The sequence below is a fragment of the Melanostigma gelatinosum genome, assembly GCF_949748355.1.
Source record: "Melanostigma gelatinosum genome assembly, chromosome: 15".
NCBI classification, from domain to species: domain Eukaryota; kingdom Metazoa; phylum Chordata; class Actinopteri; order Perciformes; family Zoarcidae; genus Melanostigma; species Melanostigma gelatinosum.
The window spans coordinates 13,662,790-13,678,474 of NC_136648.1; the positions used below are offsets into that span (position 1 = coordinate 13,662,790).

Genomic DNA, 15,685 nt, shown 5'->3' on the forward strand with positions numbered 1-15,685 from the left:
GAGAAAAAAAGAAAGAAATATCGATATAAAATGAAAGATAAAAAAATTGAACCAGAACGATGCACATACATTTTCAAACAGCCCAAAGTTGTGAAACAATTTTTAAAGCTAAATCTTCAGACCATCACTGTCTGCAACACAATTCATAAATCACTGACAAAAGCACAATCTAATTATATTGATGGAAAATGTCTCTCTTCAAATATGACTTTCAAAAATTCTATCCGGGTAAAATACAAATAGAACAAAAGAGAATGACTCACTTTTCACTTCACCAAATGACACAGCCCACACAATCCTCCTGAGAGCGGTAAGGTGTGGAGGTTGAGGTGGCACAGACCTGATTTAGAGATTATTGTTCGCAATATTCAAGTCTGAACTTGTGACCTGTAGCCAAACCCAACTGTATTTTCTCAAAGCACTGCATTTCTGTTATTGTACCTCTGTTTGGCAAATAGCGTAATGATCTTTTTCAACAAAGTCCTGTGTATGTACATGAGCCATGAGTGTAAAAAAAAGCGTTTTAGTTCAAATGATATCATGCACAAAGCTTCCATTTATTTTCGAATATGTTATATATTCTTCACGTCTTTGAGAAATGGAAATACAGAATTTGCAATGTCATGTTTGGTAAAGGTTGTGTTTTTGTTGCATCTCTGTGTTGTAGGTTGTTAATCCTTCCTTGATCTCAATCTGTGCAGGCTGGGCAGTTCACATGGCAGCTGACTGTGGTGATAGCCATCTCTGCATACCTGTGTGACATCGTGTGCTTGGTCGTGTCCGTGTGTCTGTGCCTGTGACGTCAAAAGGTGAGGGTAGTACCACCCACAGCGACTCTTCCTGCCATCACTGATTGGTTTAGTTTTGAGTGAAAAGAACTCCCCCTCAGAGCTGATTGGTTGACTGAACATTAAGAAGCCAGTCTAAGTCGGCTGCTGTAATGTTTGGTGTCTTACTTTCCTCTTACTTACGTGAGGATTACTTCCAGGAAGCAAAGCCAATAAATCACTCAAAATGAGTTTGGAAACTTGAGCGAGCTAAAGACATGAAGTAGAGACTTTGTGTGAAAGTGTGTGAGTGTGCGTGTGTATGAGTTGAAAGCGTTTATTTTCCATCATGACTGTGAGATGTAGGAGATTCTCGCTGGACAGCTCTATGTAAGTATAGATACATAATTGTTTCTGAACACGTTTCATTTCTCTGCACTTTTCAAATATTTCCTGATATATTGTTGAAATGAACTTCAATGTTTTTTGCATATTTTATATATTATCCTTTACAGTTGAAAAACAGTGTACATACGTCTCCCTCAATCTCCATAATCATGTTATGTATCCAGTGTTTGTAGCTGCTGGTTTTTAAAATTGAAGCCTCTGTCCAGACATCATTTGTGTTGCCTGGAAACAGCAGACTAACCACAGGTCGAACAAGCTGACAGCAAGCAGAGTCAATACAGCTGGTATTCAGTTTGGAGCTTGTTTAACTTTTGCTTCCACGTAAAGGAACTTCTTAAACTATTCGATTGGCCTCACAAACAAAGAAGAAAATCATATTCACATATTTTACCAACCAGATATAATGAAATGTTTACCATCAGCACGTCCACACATTCACTCTGTGAACTAAATCCATTTACTGACGTTCCCACCAGAGAGAAATCCATTTCTCTTTATATATATATATATAGATATATATATTTCTTTTTTACTTTATGTTGTTTACTTTATGTTCTTTGGACAGCTGTCTGGATGGAGTTGAAGTCATTGGAGGAAGAAGAGGCAGCAGCATGTTTAGCAATAACAAATCCGGAAAATGTGAAAGTCTGGACGATGCCCGACTGGAAATCCAGGAGCTACATCACAGCCTCAGCTCCAGCACGTCCCCCAGGTACACTCTACCTTCAACACTACACTTGGATTAAGAAAAACAATTAAATGTTGTATCCAGACAAAGTACTGATGTGGTGTCTTTCGTCTCCTCAGGCAGCAGACCATAGCAGAGGAGAACATCGAGCGTTCAGATGGGCTCGTCCATAAAAATGTAAGACTGCTTCTCGTCATTCAGCCACTTCCTGTTCCTTACAACATAAATGTTTTATCTTTGCAGCACAAGGAGAATTAAAGTGGCTATAATCTGTATTTTTAATAACAGCAATGCATCAAATGACAATGTGAAAACAATGTGTCAGCATGAAGACCTCTCGTAAAGAGGGTGAATATTGGACTGACATTCATCAGGTGGACTGAAACATGAAATGAATAATGATGTTGCTCGATGACGTGTAAGTTAGCAATTGTTTGCACAAGTTCCCCATATCAACTTCAAAGGGGATGTTATGTCAGTATTGTGTTCACAACTTCTGCTGCCCCCAAGTGGCCAAAAAACATAATTTTAAAGTCAATTATTTCAGACAACGAACACCAAACCTGTTCCTTATCTAAGAAAACAAATCCCAGACACATACTGAGTATTGTTTAACAACATTTGTTTCCCTACAGAGCTTCCAAAAGCACAGCAAAACCTTCCACAAACTGTTTCAAAAGATTCCTGTGGGGGAGAACCTCACACACAGTGAGTTAAGAGTCACTGTTACTTATTCCGTGATATTGATTATGGAAATGACATCACGTTGTGACCTTTTCTCACTTTGTCCCTGCTGTTTGATTAAGTGCTGCCTAATAATTTATATGTGTGTGTGTGTGTGTGTGTGTGTGTGTCTTTGTCTCTATTGTAGCATTTACCTGTGCCTTGCAGAAGGAGGTACTGTATCACGGAAAACTCTTTGTCTCAGAGAACTATGTGTGTTTCCACTCGTCGGTGCTGCTCAAAGAGACCAAGGTAACAAACTCAGATACAATGAGGTGAAGCATTAGTCACACCGGTGAAATCATTTAACACTGAAATGTCACAGCAGTGGTGGCACTACTTGGGTTCTCTCACATTCCAGGTTAATTAAACCAATATGTTTAATTTTGGAGGTACATTGCAATTTGGCAGAGCAGACTTTTAAGCATACACGTCCCAGAAGAGGTAAAAGGAGACGTCAACATTAACGTTAGCTGTCCTGGGAATTCACTTTCAACTCCAGTATTTTTGGCTTTTTGTCCTAAAATCAAGGACTTCACAGAGGGGAGTGGAATATGACTGTAATGTCCTCTTTAAGGCGGTGAACGCTACAAGAGTCAAAGTATTTTGTCCACATATTCCAGGTGGTGATTCCTGCGGCCAGCATCATGGGGGTGAAGAAACATAGCTCTACTTTATCCATGTTGTCTATTCAAACTGCTGATGGAGAGAAGGTCAGAAGACACACTTTAGAGATGCGTTTATTTTATTATTTCAAGTTACAGTCTCTCTGATTTGTTCTCTTTTCTTTTGAGCTCTATAAATATACACATTGACTCGACTGCATCTTTGCATTACAGATGAGCATTATAATTATCTAGCACATCTGTGGGGAGTAATTGTAAACCCTCCTGTAAACAGATGTGTTTCTCTGTTGGTGAACTCCTTAACCACATAACTGAAAATAGATAATTTATTCATGTTCTGTATTGTTTTGTATGTATTTTGCTGTAGTATGTGTATTTGTACATTGGTTCATTTAGGGAGGAGCAGTCCAAACTGGCTAAGACTATAACTGCTGTGGTTTGTGGCAGTGGGCAATACTATGTCCCTATTAAATCAAACATTAAATGTAGCAGTAGTGTCTTTATTAATCAAGTTTATGAAGTAATTATTAATAATAATCAATTCCAAATTAATTCAGCTATTAATTCTATTGTTAACTCAATACAAGGAAAGATGGAAACTGAATTTAAAAACCAGGGAAATTATTATTCAAAGTTTATGCAGCGAAACTGTCAGCTTGTCAAGCCAAGACGTCATCTCAACTTTAACATTGAGCGTACACATAGATTGTCTTGCCCTATAATTAACCCTTCCCTTGCCTCTCTTTTCAGCACACGTTTGTGTCTTTGATGCACCGTGAGATGTGTCATAAACTCCTCCAAACGGTCTGTTCCCGTGTACAGGTACAGGCACTCCACTGATCTGCATGCACAAATACGCATCAGTTTACACTCGCGTCTCACTCATGTTTCTATATTCGTCTGAAACAGGGGAAGAGCGTCAACAGCAGCCCTCATCTCTCCTCTGCAGAGAACGAAGCTGATCACGACGTGGTACGTCTGCTGCTCATCTAACGCAACCAAACTGAGAATTTCGGGGATTCGAGGTTATAGTTGAGTTGAATGTGAGTGCATGATGCACGACAGCAGAGTCTTTAACCTTCAGCGTCGCTGTCCTTGTCTGCCAGGCCTCCAGTTATTCGAATTTGGAGGACTGCGCAAATCGTGATCTCAGCAGAGAGGACGGCATTAATCTCGACAACAGCTTTCCTCAGAAGTCCAGTGAAGGTGAGAAACAGATGGGACATACGGAGAGAAATGTGAATGGACTACCGGTCATCGTCATTGGTTAATCCTATCTTCTTTGGCAATTTCAGCGTTTTTAATTTAAATTAAAAATTGCATTTGTCTATTTAGGATAATAATGTTGAAAGGGTTCTTTACTGAATGCAATATGTGTATTTATGCCTTTCCAGCTCCCACAAGACGACATTCCAACGGTCAAAACAGCTTAACGGACGAAGACAACAGAGGTGTGTGTGTAAGAGGTCACAAATAGACATGTTAACTGTAATGTACAGTCAAGTTACCCATAAGGCTTAGAGGAAAGAGCCATTAAAGAATCACAAGCAGATTTTTCTTTTAACCAGCTGTGTGCTGGATTTGGAGGCTCACTGAGAGGGTCGCACCGCTCTTCGTTCTGAGAGAATTGAGGAGTGTCAGCGCTCTCTTCTACGTCTACATTATGCTGTGAGTATCTTTGTTTCACACTTTTAGTTGTGATGAAGTACTTTTATGTTTTGACTTTGCAACTTTTACTGAAGTGAAGAATCTGAGTACTTCTTCCACCGCTGTGCATCGCTCTGCTGCTGCGTGCACAGTGGAAATGCTCATTTTTTTACGTAGTATATATTTCTACTTACTGAGTATATATTTCTACTCAGTATATTTTATTCATGCATAAGTAATTTTGCTCTGAACTTTGTTCAACTTCACCGTGTCTCTGTTGTGCAAAAGAAGAATTCTCCCTTGCCTGCTCCAAAGATAAGTCAGGCCGCTTGTTTTGGTTGCTGGCCGTTTGTTTTTGGTTGTTGCTCCTATCAGTCTGAGACCAAAATGTCTGACATTGGCCATCGGCCCCCACCTTTGCTCATTCAAGACCTGTTAATGGAGGAAGTTTGGAAGTTGACCGCGTAGGAATAAGAGACTCTTTTTCTTTCCTTGAGCTAAGACTTTCAAAGACGACTAAAAACATCTCCTGCTTTGTGTAGAATACTTTGCAGATCCCACATACTGCTGCACATTTTATGCAACTTTGCATATGAGCAGAGGCACATTTTGGTATGTTGACTTCCTGGATTGGCTGAAAGATGTAGTTTTAGAAATGGTATCACACAATGGTCCCTCAGCCTCAGCACAGATATAATTTACTGGTATCTTATTGTCAGGAAGTTACCGTATGTACCCATCTTAGACCGTCTGCTCGGTTTTTGATTCACTCTGCACAAAGTGCATTGTCGTGAGGGACTGTAAAATCCAAGGCATTGTTGGTCAGTGTACACTGTGTGCTTGCAGGATGGTGCTGCTCCTGTTGGCGTCTGGGTACATCGGGCTGAGGATCATAGCACTGGAGGAGCAGCTGACTGAGTTGTCTGTACAACACAAAGAGTGAGTAGACACAAGGACATAAATTAAAAGGAAGAAGAAAGAGAAATACCTGGTCTCGTGGGGAAAAAATGAAATGGTTTAAACCAGTTTTGGGGGCGTTTAAAACCATTATTCAGATCAGATAAGACCTGAAGAGAGTCGTTCAGCAGGTTTACGACAGCATTGTGAACAAGAGATAAGTGATGAATAGAGTCACAGCCACTATAATGTGTTTAAATATTTACATGTAGACATTCTTTGCACCAGTTTTAACAACGGTGTGGAATAGAAACGCCACTTAAATCCTGAAAGATTAGTTTGTAATCCATCAGTAATGAATGTAGTCTGTGATTACGTTGAACAATGTGCTCCTTTCTCAATGTTGGAAAGTACATCTTCGGGTTTTGACTTTGTACAAGGTATACTTTGCTCGAGCATCAACATTCCTGCGACTTACTTTTCAAAAGGAAATATTGTACTTTTTACTCCACTACATTTGTAAGAGCTGTAGTTGCTTTACAGATTCCCATTCACATGTATTTCATGTGATTAGAACACAAAATATGATGTATTTTCCAGAGATTATATTACCCTGCAGTATGGAAAGTATTCTGCTTCCATATTAATACATCTATACATCGAGCCATTTAGCACAATTAGTAACTTACCTTTAGTACATTCTGCTGACAATACTTTTATTTTGTTTTGCATTTTGACATTATGGTGCTATTTTTCCTTAAAAGGATCAGTGCTTCCTCCGTCACTGTCCTCTCCTCATGCTGCTTCCTCTACTTTTGCAGGTATCAACAAATGTAGCCAGTGGGAGAGGACCAACTCCTCCTCGGAACTAATGCGGTGCACCATTCTATTAAGATCCTGCTGTATATTGATCCCTGTCTAGACAGGCTCCCAAAAGCATCTTAGCTCTGAGACTCTGTCCATTTGACACACGGTACATCTTCCAGTTAAATTTACAATATTGCGCACAAACAAGTTCTCTCACAGTAGATATTGATCTCCTGTGATAGTACCCTCTCTGCGGAGGATGCAGGTCGGCAATAAGATGCTTTTTGGATGTCTGAACCAGGCCACACGCGGGGAACTACACGGATGACTGACTGCTTTGGCAGAGAAGCCATATTTCTATTCGGAGCACATCCATTCTCTGCTGACAAATCAAACATTGCAGTGAGGGGCTCGAGCCATATGGCAGCCTGCTGAAGCCATGTTTATTTCCTGGCCGGTGAATAGCTGAGGTCAGCAAGCTGAGTTCGCTGGAGTCTTGGTCATCGTTATCTTGGATCAACACAACCTGCAACAATGAGAACACACACAAAGTGGAATAAGCTCTTTATTGTTGCCTGATTTTAAATGATGTGTGCATCATTAAGTGAGGGTTCCCGTTTTCTGCATAAAATGCTGGAATCTCATAACACAAGTGGCAATAATCAGCCAGCAGAGGGCAGACACTCCCATTAAACACTGTTACCAAGGCAGGATTTCACTTGCACTTAAAACAATTCAGGCACTGAAACTTCTTAAATAATATTTAAATCTTTTGCCACTGCCCTTTTGTCAAATGTTGTTTAATGTGTGGTGTCAAAAAACTGTAGTGATACATAAGGTATAGTACATCTGCCTTAATATTGTGTGAATTAAAAAATATATACACAAGCCATGTTTGAATCTGATCATTCATTGAACTACATTAAACTATTTCCCGAAACCTTTTCAGGCCTGGAAAACAGTGTTTTCAAATCCCAGGATTTACTGTACATTATCTGCATCCTTGCAGTCAATCTTGGAAGAGACTGAATGATTTTATTTATTCTCCAAAAACCATCTTCACTGGTGAAATCATGTCATCTGAATGGTAAATCATTATGTACATATAAATATTGTATCACCATCTTCCAGATCTCCATTCGTATTAACTTCAGCAATGTACAAAAAAATACAACGGTTATTTTAAAAACAAGTCGGTCACATTTTTGTACATAAGTGGTCTTTTTTTATTATTTAGTTGTCCATAAAAAGGTCAAGATTCAGTCCCATGAATAATTCATTACATCATATTCTCAGTTCAAAAAAGCAACATAAAATTACAAATACAAAGAATAGAATAGGTAAGTACAGTAACCTTATAAACAGCCCACTAGTATAGTCTAGCCCCAACACTGCCCTGCTCAAACTCTAGCACAAAACTCATAACAATACATCAGTATCAGCATTTTAAAAAATTCAAATAAACGTCCCGTTTTTTTTGTTTCTTTTCAAAAGCACTTCAATGTTCCAATGCCTCGAGTTCAGCTTTATCCTCACATAGAATACATAGAGATAACGTCCCACACAATAGACATGCATACAGTTTTCACTGTTCAACCCCCCCCACCCCATCAATACACATTCAGGGCCAGAGGATACAATATACGTCAACCATAGTGGTGCATCAATAAAACGGCAAGTCTCCGCCCCGTTTCTTAAGCCCGATGAATGAAAGGTGGATCCAGTGGTTTCCCTGATAACACGACAAGTCCAGGAAAGAAAACTGAGGCCTACTTCTACTTCCACAGAGAGCTGATAACTCTCTCTAATTCTTCTATCAGCTCGGACCCCTGGTCCAAGACGGTAACAAGCTTTCCATTACATAAATATCAGAGACACAAAGCACAGGATGAGAATGGAAAGACTCCCTGTTTTGAAGTGATGACAGGGTACCCACTTGTACTCCCACAATAGAGTAATCAGATCAGTGCTAGTTCAGTACATGTTCCCTTAAAAAAAAAAAAAAATACGCAGCTACTATCACTGAAACTGACGGGTCTTGTGTAGATCTGAAATGTGGTGCTATAGCCTGCAACCATGAAATCAGTTCTTGGACTTTTTCAGGTCTACACACGGAGGCCTGTTGCTAGTTATTCAAATGTGATGTTAGTATCCTTAATGCTGGCCTGTGAAAGACAGTCAATAATAATGAAGAAACACAAACTTACATTTTATACCCTTATTACACTTTGGATACTTTGTACAATAGTGCTGAACTTAAGACCTGCTTTTGTCATGCTTGATCTGATATATATAAATATACTGTATTGTACAGTACATATTATGTGTGTTTGTAGGTGTGTGTGTGTGTGTGTGTGTGGTGGAACCTGCACCACACCAACAGTGAGAGGCTCAAATATGGCTTGTGTCAGACATGAAGCGTGCTGCCACCCATAAGAGAGCTCTTGTACATTTAGGGCCACAGAGGTTCGAAACAGCTATAGTAGGCATGATGTCCCGTCCTGACACCCGATCCGATGCGTTGGTCACGACATTGACACGCATGGCTCTGAAACAAACAACCCACGGCCCCCACACTACGACAAACACGTTTGGATTAATTACATCAAGACAAAAGAAAAAAAAAGAAATGTGCATATGAACAAGAGGCTGACTAACCCTTGTGATGAGAGCTACTGGAACAAGACTTGTAACACAAACTGTGCTATCAGACTACAAGTTCATCAGCGTAAAGCTTCTCGTGTAACTCAGCAAAAAAGCGAATGAGCGTATTTGCCTAAATGTCAAACAACACCTTTGAATCAGACTTAATCCTGCCGTTACCAAGTCAGTGCAGTCTGCCCAACCTTTAAACGTCGCACATCAGTAAATACTGAAGAGCAACAGCCTTCTGTTCGAGCCAACTGATCCAATGTGACATAAGAATTAGTCAGCAAACCTGCACTTCTATAGCGATTCTTTTAATGCCAAAGAAATGTCCACATACACAAGAGATATACTCTGTGTCGCTACCGAAGTTTCATTTCAAGCCCACCGTCATTCTTTATCACAAATATGTAGGACTGGTTGGAGAAAAGCAATGAAGGGGAATCAAAATAATTGCCTGCAAGTTGCTGCTGCAATTCTGTGGACAGGTAAAGGCTACAGCTACAGCACAGCCAGGAAATAAAGTGGAAGCTAGCCATTCTGCAATCTTTCCAGAGTCTAAAATGAGGGAGAGGATGAGACGCCCAGCAGCCATACAAGCTATGACAATATTCCAGACTAGTCCTTATGTAACCACCAAAAAGGCGAGGAGATGGACCCCCAAACCACACAGATAAAGTAGGTTAGTGTTAGCTGGACAACAACTTGGGAAATGCCCTGGCAGTCAGAGGGATGTCCGTTAACAGGTAAACAGGAAGTAAAGGAGGAGGGGGCGGGCACATGCTCGACCAGCATTTGTTCCCTGGAGAGAGAACTGGTCAAGCTGTGGAGGTATTCTTCATAAATACACTCACAAAAAGAAAAAAACATCAATAATGATAAGTTTCAATTAGCGTCCTCCACTTGCAGATGTCCAAGTCATCAGGATGTCCTTCATTTCTTTCAGCACTGCCTCACACACACACATATGGGCACGCATGTTCATGGAGATATGAATATACACGCGACACTTTCATGCACGACTCATACATTCACCATACTTAAAAAAGAAAAGAAAAAACGACATCTGTGTGCCTTTTCTGGATACTTCTTAAGTTATGTTAGTGACACATTTCAAAGCTGCAGTTCATAAATATCCTCATCCTCGGATTTGTGATATTGTTTCATCTCAGCTTTTGTTTTTAGCGTTTTTCTCCCCACACCCCACGCTACTGATATTAAAAACCATACGGGTGTGCTGCTTCAAAGACACACAGATGTGATTAAAAATAATCACAAATCGTTCTCTCACACGTACTTTGCAAACATGCTGACGTTCTCACTCAGTCGCCCGCACAAACACCCCCCCCCCCCCCCCACACACACACACACACACACACACACAGTGTGTCATTCATACAAACGCAGAGAGGCCGTTGTTTGTTTCTCAGGCATGCTGTGCAGCCAGGTCCTGGTTGATGAAGCGCCGTAGCCTCTCAAGGTACTGACTGTAAAGCTCAATGTCGTTGTGACCGGCTCCCTCCACCCAGAGGGGCTCCACGGCTTTGGGACAGCGCTCGAACAGGGCCAGGCCGTGAGAGAAGTCGATCACCTCGTCCTCCGTACCGTGGATGATGAGCACTGGCGATGGGATCTTTGACACTTTCTCTATGCTGCAAGAGAAAAAACGATGGAGGCTGTTCACGCACTGACCAGGTAAATCTGGAGAACAGGGTACAGGGTCGTTTTTCAGTATTGACCAACAAGGACAAACTACATTAAATACATTAAAGTGTATTACAAAAAAACAATTGCAAGCCACATAAAAAAAATTAAATGTTGTGGATCCATTAGTACCGTAACTCAGACGTGCTCAATGATGTGCAACATTGCCCACAGTGGTCCGATATAACCAGAGATACTTAAGTGTGGCCTTCCATCTCACAGTAGATCTTCATAATGCACAACTTCATTCATTGATCCGAGTTTGTCCAAAGTGACTTACAGTAAGTGCATTCAACCTCCATGGGCCATCATGCTTCCATGTTGCACTACAAATCCCCAACCACTATCAGAATTCCAATGGAAGCTGTGTATTTACAGCATCATATTCTGGCTTTGGAACGTCTTTTTCTTTTTTTAAATATTATATTTAAAACGTTGATACTGCAGAAAATACAACTAACATAGATCAAGAGACTTACTTAGGGAAGGCATCAAAGCAGTATGTTTTCTTAGTGTCGGGGAAAGCCACTCTCATCCCAGAGGTGAGGGGAGAGTGGAGGACCACAGCAGCACACTCAAACCGGGATGCCAAGTCTACTGTGGGCACCGTGCCGATGCTCTGCCCGTACAGGATGATATTCTCAGGACTGATGCCATACCTGAGACAACACACACACACACGCCAGAGTTTTAGTGCAGAATACAAAAATAAGAGTCGCTTTTATTCTGCTAGTATGAAAAGTGCAGAAGGACTGGCGCACAGTGTTTAAGTGTTTACAATTCCATATGCTGATGAAGTGCAGTAAGCCTGTGTTTCATGTTGATTATCATCAAGCACGTTTGACATCAGTACAGTACCAAATACTAGCTTAAGCTCAGAACCGGGGACTGTTTGAGTAAATTCAGATTTTATTATAAGACACATTTGTGTTGTCTTATGTCTTAATGTTTTAAGTTGCTCTGTTAAGTTTCTGCTGACATTAGGCTCATTAACCATGCTGGCAGCTGACAAGCAAGAGGAACATTTTTCAGAAGTTTAGTTGCTGAGGCTTCATGCAAAGCACAGTATGCGACGGCCAATCATCCGTCTTTTAGATACAGAGCCATTGTTTATCTTTGATTTGACTGGCCGATGGTCAGAGAGAGCCGTGCTGCCGTGGTTGGCAGGGACAAAGTTTGCATATAACCGAGCCAACGAAATGTTATTTTCACAAGAATTTACTGGCCAGTGATGTGAGTGGCCGCTTTAACTGGCATTTGGTGCTTGTTGGCTGTTCATTTCAGATCCTGTGTGGACGGTGACGGGGAGTTTCTCCCTGCTTACCGGGAGCGCAGGGCGTGCCAGGCAGCATCAATGTCAGCATATAGGTTCTTCTCGGAGGGCTTGCCAGTGCTAACGCCGTAGCCTGAGTAATCATAGGAAAAGATGTTGCAGTTGATGCGCGTGCCTAAGCCGATGTAGAAGCTGCTCATCTGGCCCAGATCTACTGCATTGCCGTGGGAGAACAACACGGTGAACCTGAGGGACAGAGCAGGTAGAAGAAGAAAAAAGAAGGAAGTTTGGCAGCAGGCTGAGGGGACACTGCTGAACTGGGGAGCCTCCAGCTGATAGAACAACATGGGATATAATGAAAAATATATTTGAATTTGGTGCCTACAAAAAACAGTTAACCCGCCCTATTAAAAGTACACACAAAACACAGAGATACAGGGTCGTGATCTGTGCATCTTCAGTCTCAGGTGTTGTGGTGCGTGTCTCACCTGGCATTGGGGGCACAGCGGATGTACATGCACCCCACCCTGTTCCCTCGGCTGGATCTGGTCAGGAATACATCAGTCAGATCCAGCTCTCTCTGTGAATACTGGAACTCCGCTCTCTCTGTCAGATGAAGCTTCCACTTGCCCTCACTCCAACCACTGCCGCCGCTGCCACCACCTCCTCCTCCTCCTCCTCCTCCTCCACCTGCTGCTGCTGTTGTTGCTGCTGCTGCTGTTGTTGTTGCTGCTCCTCCACCACCTCCACCAGCCCCACCTCCAGCACCTCCTCCTCCTCCTTTGTCAGCTCCACTACCAGTGCTCAGCCGGGAACGCAGTCCTGGTGCTCCAAGAGAAGGCTGAGCAGCCCCGGACCCAGAAGCAGTTCCAGCTCCAGCAGCTGGATCTGGGTCAGGGAGAAGGGCATAGGTGGGCTCTGGAGGGAGGAACGCCAGTTTGGCTGCAATACGGCTGGGGCAAGGGGGACAGCAGAACAGGCAGCATAGCTCTCGTATGGACAGGCCGTTCATCTTCTGGTAGAAAAATAAACATGTTAGACGGAATAATTAGGTGGCAGAAAATGTAAAAAGGAAAGCACGTAAGAAGCAAAACCATTCACCTCTGATTCAGAGCAGGGTTTCACTCAGTGTTTTATAATGGAGGCGCACTGCCTACACTGTTGTCATAAGAAAATGTTCCATTTTGATGAAATATAACATCAGGATTATTAGCTTTAGGGAAACTGACAGTGGCACTATATAAACACAGCAAAGGTGACATATTGAATTAATGAGGAGAATGTCATCTAGCAGCTACAGTAAATTGATTTTGAGATGTGAAGTGTAAAAAGCTCAGCAGGTGATTTATTGATCGATCACATCCTATATTTGCTTCACAGGGGAGAATGTTGCAATGTCAGGTAGAGATAAAAATCCACAAACCTATTTATTGAGGGAAACCCTGCACATATTTACAGTTATGAACATACCTGGATTCAGAAATGGGCCTCTCAAAGAAGTGGCACACGCAGGTGCCAAGGTCTTCTGATCTAATCACTGTACCAGCAGGATCTTGATACAAAGAAAGCATAACACATTGAAATGCAACAATTTACTATACATATCAGCATAAAGTCACAAAGTCTTAGTTAGCCTGGTCTTTAGAAGTAGCTGTTGCTAGAGCTACTGTGTGCCATTATAAAGTAACAGATTATAAATGTTAAAAATCTTAAATCTATATCAAATACAGCAGATGGAACCAAATAAAGTACACCGACACAGCTGTGAGGGAGATATTACTTTGATTTAAAGATGTAAAAAAAAAAAAAAAAAAAAAAAAAAATGGATTTATTATAACAGTTAAGGCGTCAGCTGTTGTCATTTCACAGCTCCTGCAACCAATTAGCATTTATTTGGGTGGCTTGATGTGATCGTGGACATTGGTGACTAATTACAACACCCCCTCAACACAGACAGGGAGCGACTGATATGCTAATGGTGGCTACATGGTTAAACAACGATATTAACCTCTAACGTTAGCCGGTGATGTGGGCACACAGCGGGAGCAGAATGGTGAAAAAGCACACGTAGAAGCGAAAAGGAAGATAAGCGACGCACTGCTGCTCTTATTTGACATTGCCCGCTGCACAGGTTACTGCCAGCTAACAGTCAAAATACCATCACTTATCGTTAGCAGGGCGACCAGCTAGCGGCAGCTCGTTACCGCGTTAGCCTCAGCTAGCTACTTACCGATTCACAGTCGGTTGGAAGGCAGGCCGGTGTACCCGTATATGTACACAGAAGCGGCACAACACTTCGACAATTCCTCTTGTGTCTTGACATGGATGGTTTTACTAAAGTGTAATGACAGTTCTCGGTGGCTAGCTAGCTGAAATTCATGGCAACCAGATTTTTTTTTTTACTACTGTCCGATTAAACTCGGAAGTGACGTCATGGCATAGTCCTTTTTCAAAACTTTATTACCTCGATATAATTTAGGATTATCACATTTATATCGCACATATAAACGGCATGATAGTGGAAACATCGCTCCAGGATTGAGAATGGTTTCATTTAAACAATTTTAAGACCTCGCAGCATTTCAGTTTGGTTGTATTATAGCGAATATCATAATAGTTATAGTAAAAAATGGCTTTAATGGTGTCTTTATTTATTTTTTTTCGATTCAGTTGATATGATTCTGTCATAAAACATTATAAATATAACATAACTCACAAAACCGGGAACAAAATAAAAAAATAAAACATTCAAAGTCAAAGTGAGTCTAAATGTTTAAAAACCTATCCAGAACCATTGCATATATTCAGATCCTTTACTCAAGTAAACATTGCAATATCACAGTGTAAACGTAATTATTTACAATTACATATTATCTTCTAAATGTACTTGTATTCAAAGTAAAGGTCCTCATTATTTAGCGGGATTGCCCTTATTGATGTTATTATTTGAGAAATACGTTAAAGTATTTAATGTTATATAGCTGGCCAAGTGGGATGATAATAATGCATCATATTTTAGTTTTTTTTTTAATCAAAAAAGTAACGGTATATGATATAATAATTTGTAATAATACAGCTAGAATTTATTTTTTTCACAAAATCATTGCCTATAAAGGTGTTACTCCCCATGAAGGTTTTCGTGTTTTAGGCCATCTAACCCACAACTTTCCTGAACATTATTGAACACGTATTTCAATAATGGCGTGTGTGTGTGAGAGAGAGAGAGAGAGAGAGAGAGAGAGAGAGAGAGAGAGAGAGAGAGAGAGAGAGAGAGAGAGAGAGAGAGCGCGCTCCTCCATTCATCATTGATCCACTGCAGGACTCTGTTTCAGGGGGTATGAATTATGGGCCCCTGCTGTCACTGTGACTGCTCTGCGTTGGACATTTCCCCTCGCCACTGTAAATTTAAACAGGGGATTACATTTTGCTGACTACTGATTTCAAAGCCGAAGCTTGCCCAAGTGCAGACTACAGCCCGGTCCCCCTGACAGTGGACCTA

At 41.2% G+C, this 15,685-nt stretch overlaps 2 protein-coding genes across 3 annotated transcripts; one reads left to right on the plus strand and one right to left on the minus strand.

Annotated features, from left to right (window-relative positions):
* Window positions 1–1,786: 1,786 nt before the first annotated feature.
* Window positions 1,787–5,802, plus strand: LOC306789816 (GRAM domain-containing protein 2A-like; the record flags this gene model as incomplete). Its single annotated transcript, XM_079285884.1, has 11 exons — window positions 1,787–1,887; window positions 1,983–2,040; window positions 2,499–2,571; window positions 2,735–2,838; window positions 3,210–3,299; window positions 3,963–4,034; window positions 4,122–4,184; window positions 4,319–4,418; window positions 4,607–4,663; window positions 4,781–4,880; window positions 5,706–5,802. The coding sequence occupies 11 exons, from the start codon at window positions 1,787–1,789 to the stop codon at window positions 5,800–5,802; spliced, it is 915 nt and encodes a 304-aa protein (XP_079142010.1).
* A 1,978-nt stretch (window positions 5,803–7,780) lies between these two features.
* On the minus strand, window positions 7,781–14,577 carry LOC306789241 (alpha/beta hydrolase domain-containing protein 17A-like). 2 transcript variants are annotated; one of them, XM_079285079.1, is made up of 6 exons: window positions 14,417–14,577; window positions 13,657–13,738; window positions 12,675–13,198; window positions 12,238–12,432; window positions 11,393–11,572; window positions 7,781–10,861 (listed from the first exon to the last, which is right to left on the minus strand). In XM_079285079.1, exons 3-6 carry the CDS (start codon window positions 13,196–13,198, stop codon window positions 10,636–10,638), a joined length of 1,125 nt encoding a protein of 374 aa, XP_079141205.1. In that variant the 5' UTR covers window positions 13,657–13,738; window positions 14,417–14,577; the 3' UTR covers window positions 7,781–10,635. The 2 variants fall into 2 exon arrangements, with proteins under 2 accessions (XP_079141205.1, XP_079141204.1); XM_079285078.1 differs by having other exon boundaries at window positions 12,675–13,201.
* Between the last annotated feature and the right edge of the window lie 1,108 nt (window positions 14,578–15,685).

Coding starts and splice junctions, on each gene's coding strand:
- LOC306789241 (XM_079285079.1), bottom strand. CDS start 13,198: ATGAACGGCCTGTCCATACGAGAGCTATGCTGCCTGTTCTGCTGTCCC. Junction 12,433..12,674: donor CGCTGTGCCCCCAATGCCAG/GTGAGACACGCA, acceptor TCTGTCCCTCAG/GTTCACCGTGTTGTTCTCCC. Junction 10,862..11,392: donor TGCTTTGATGCCTTCCCTAA/GTAAGTCTCTTG, acceptor TTTCTCTTGCAG/CATAGAGAAAGTGTCAAAGA.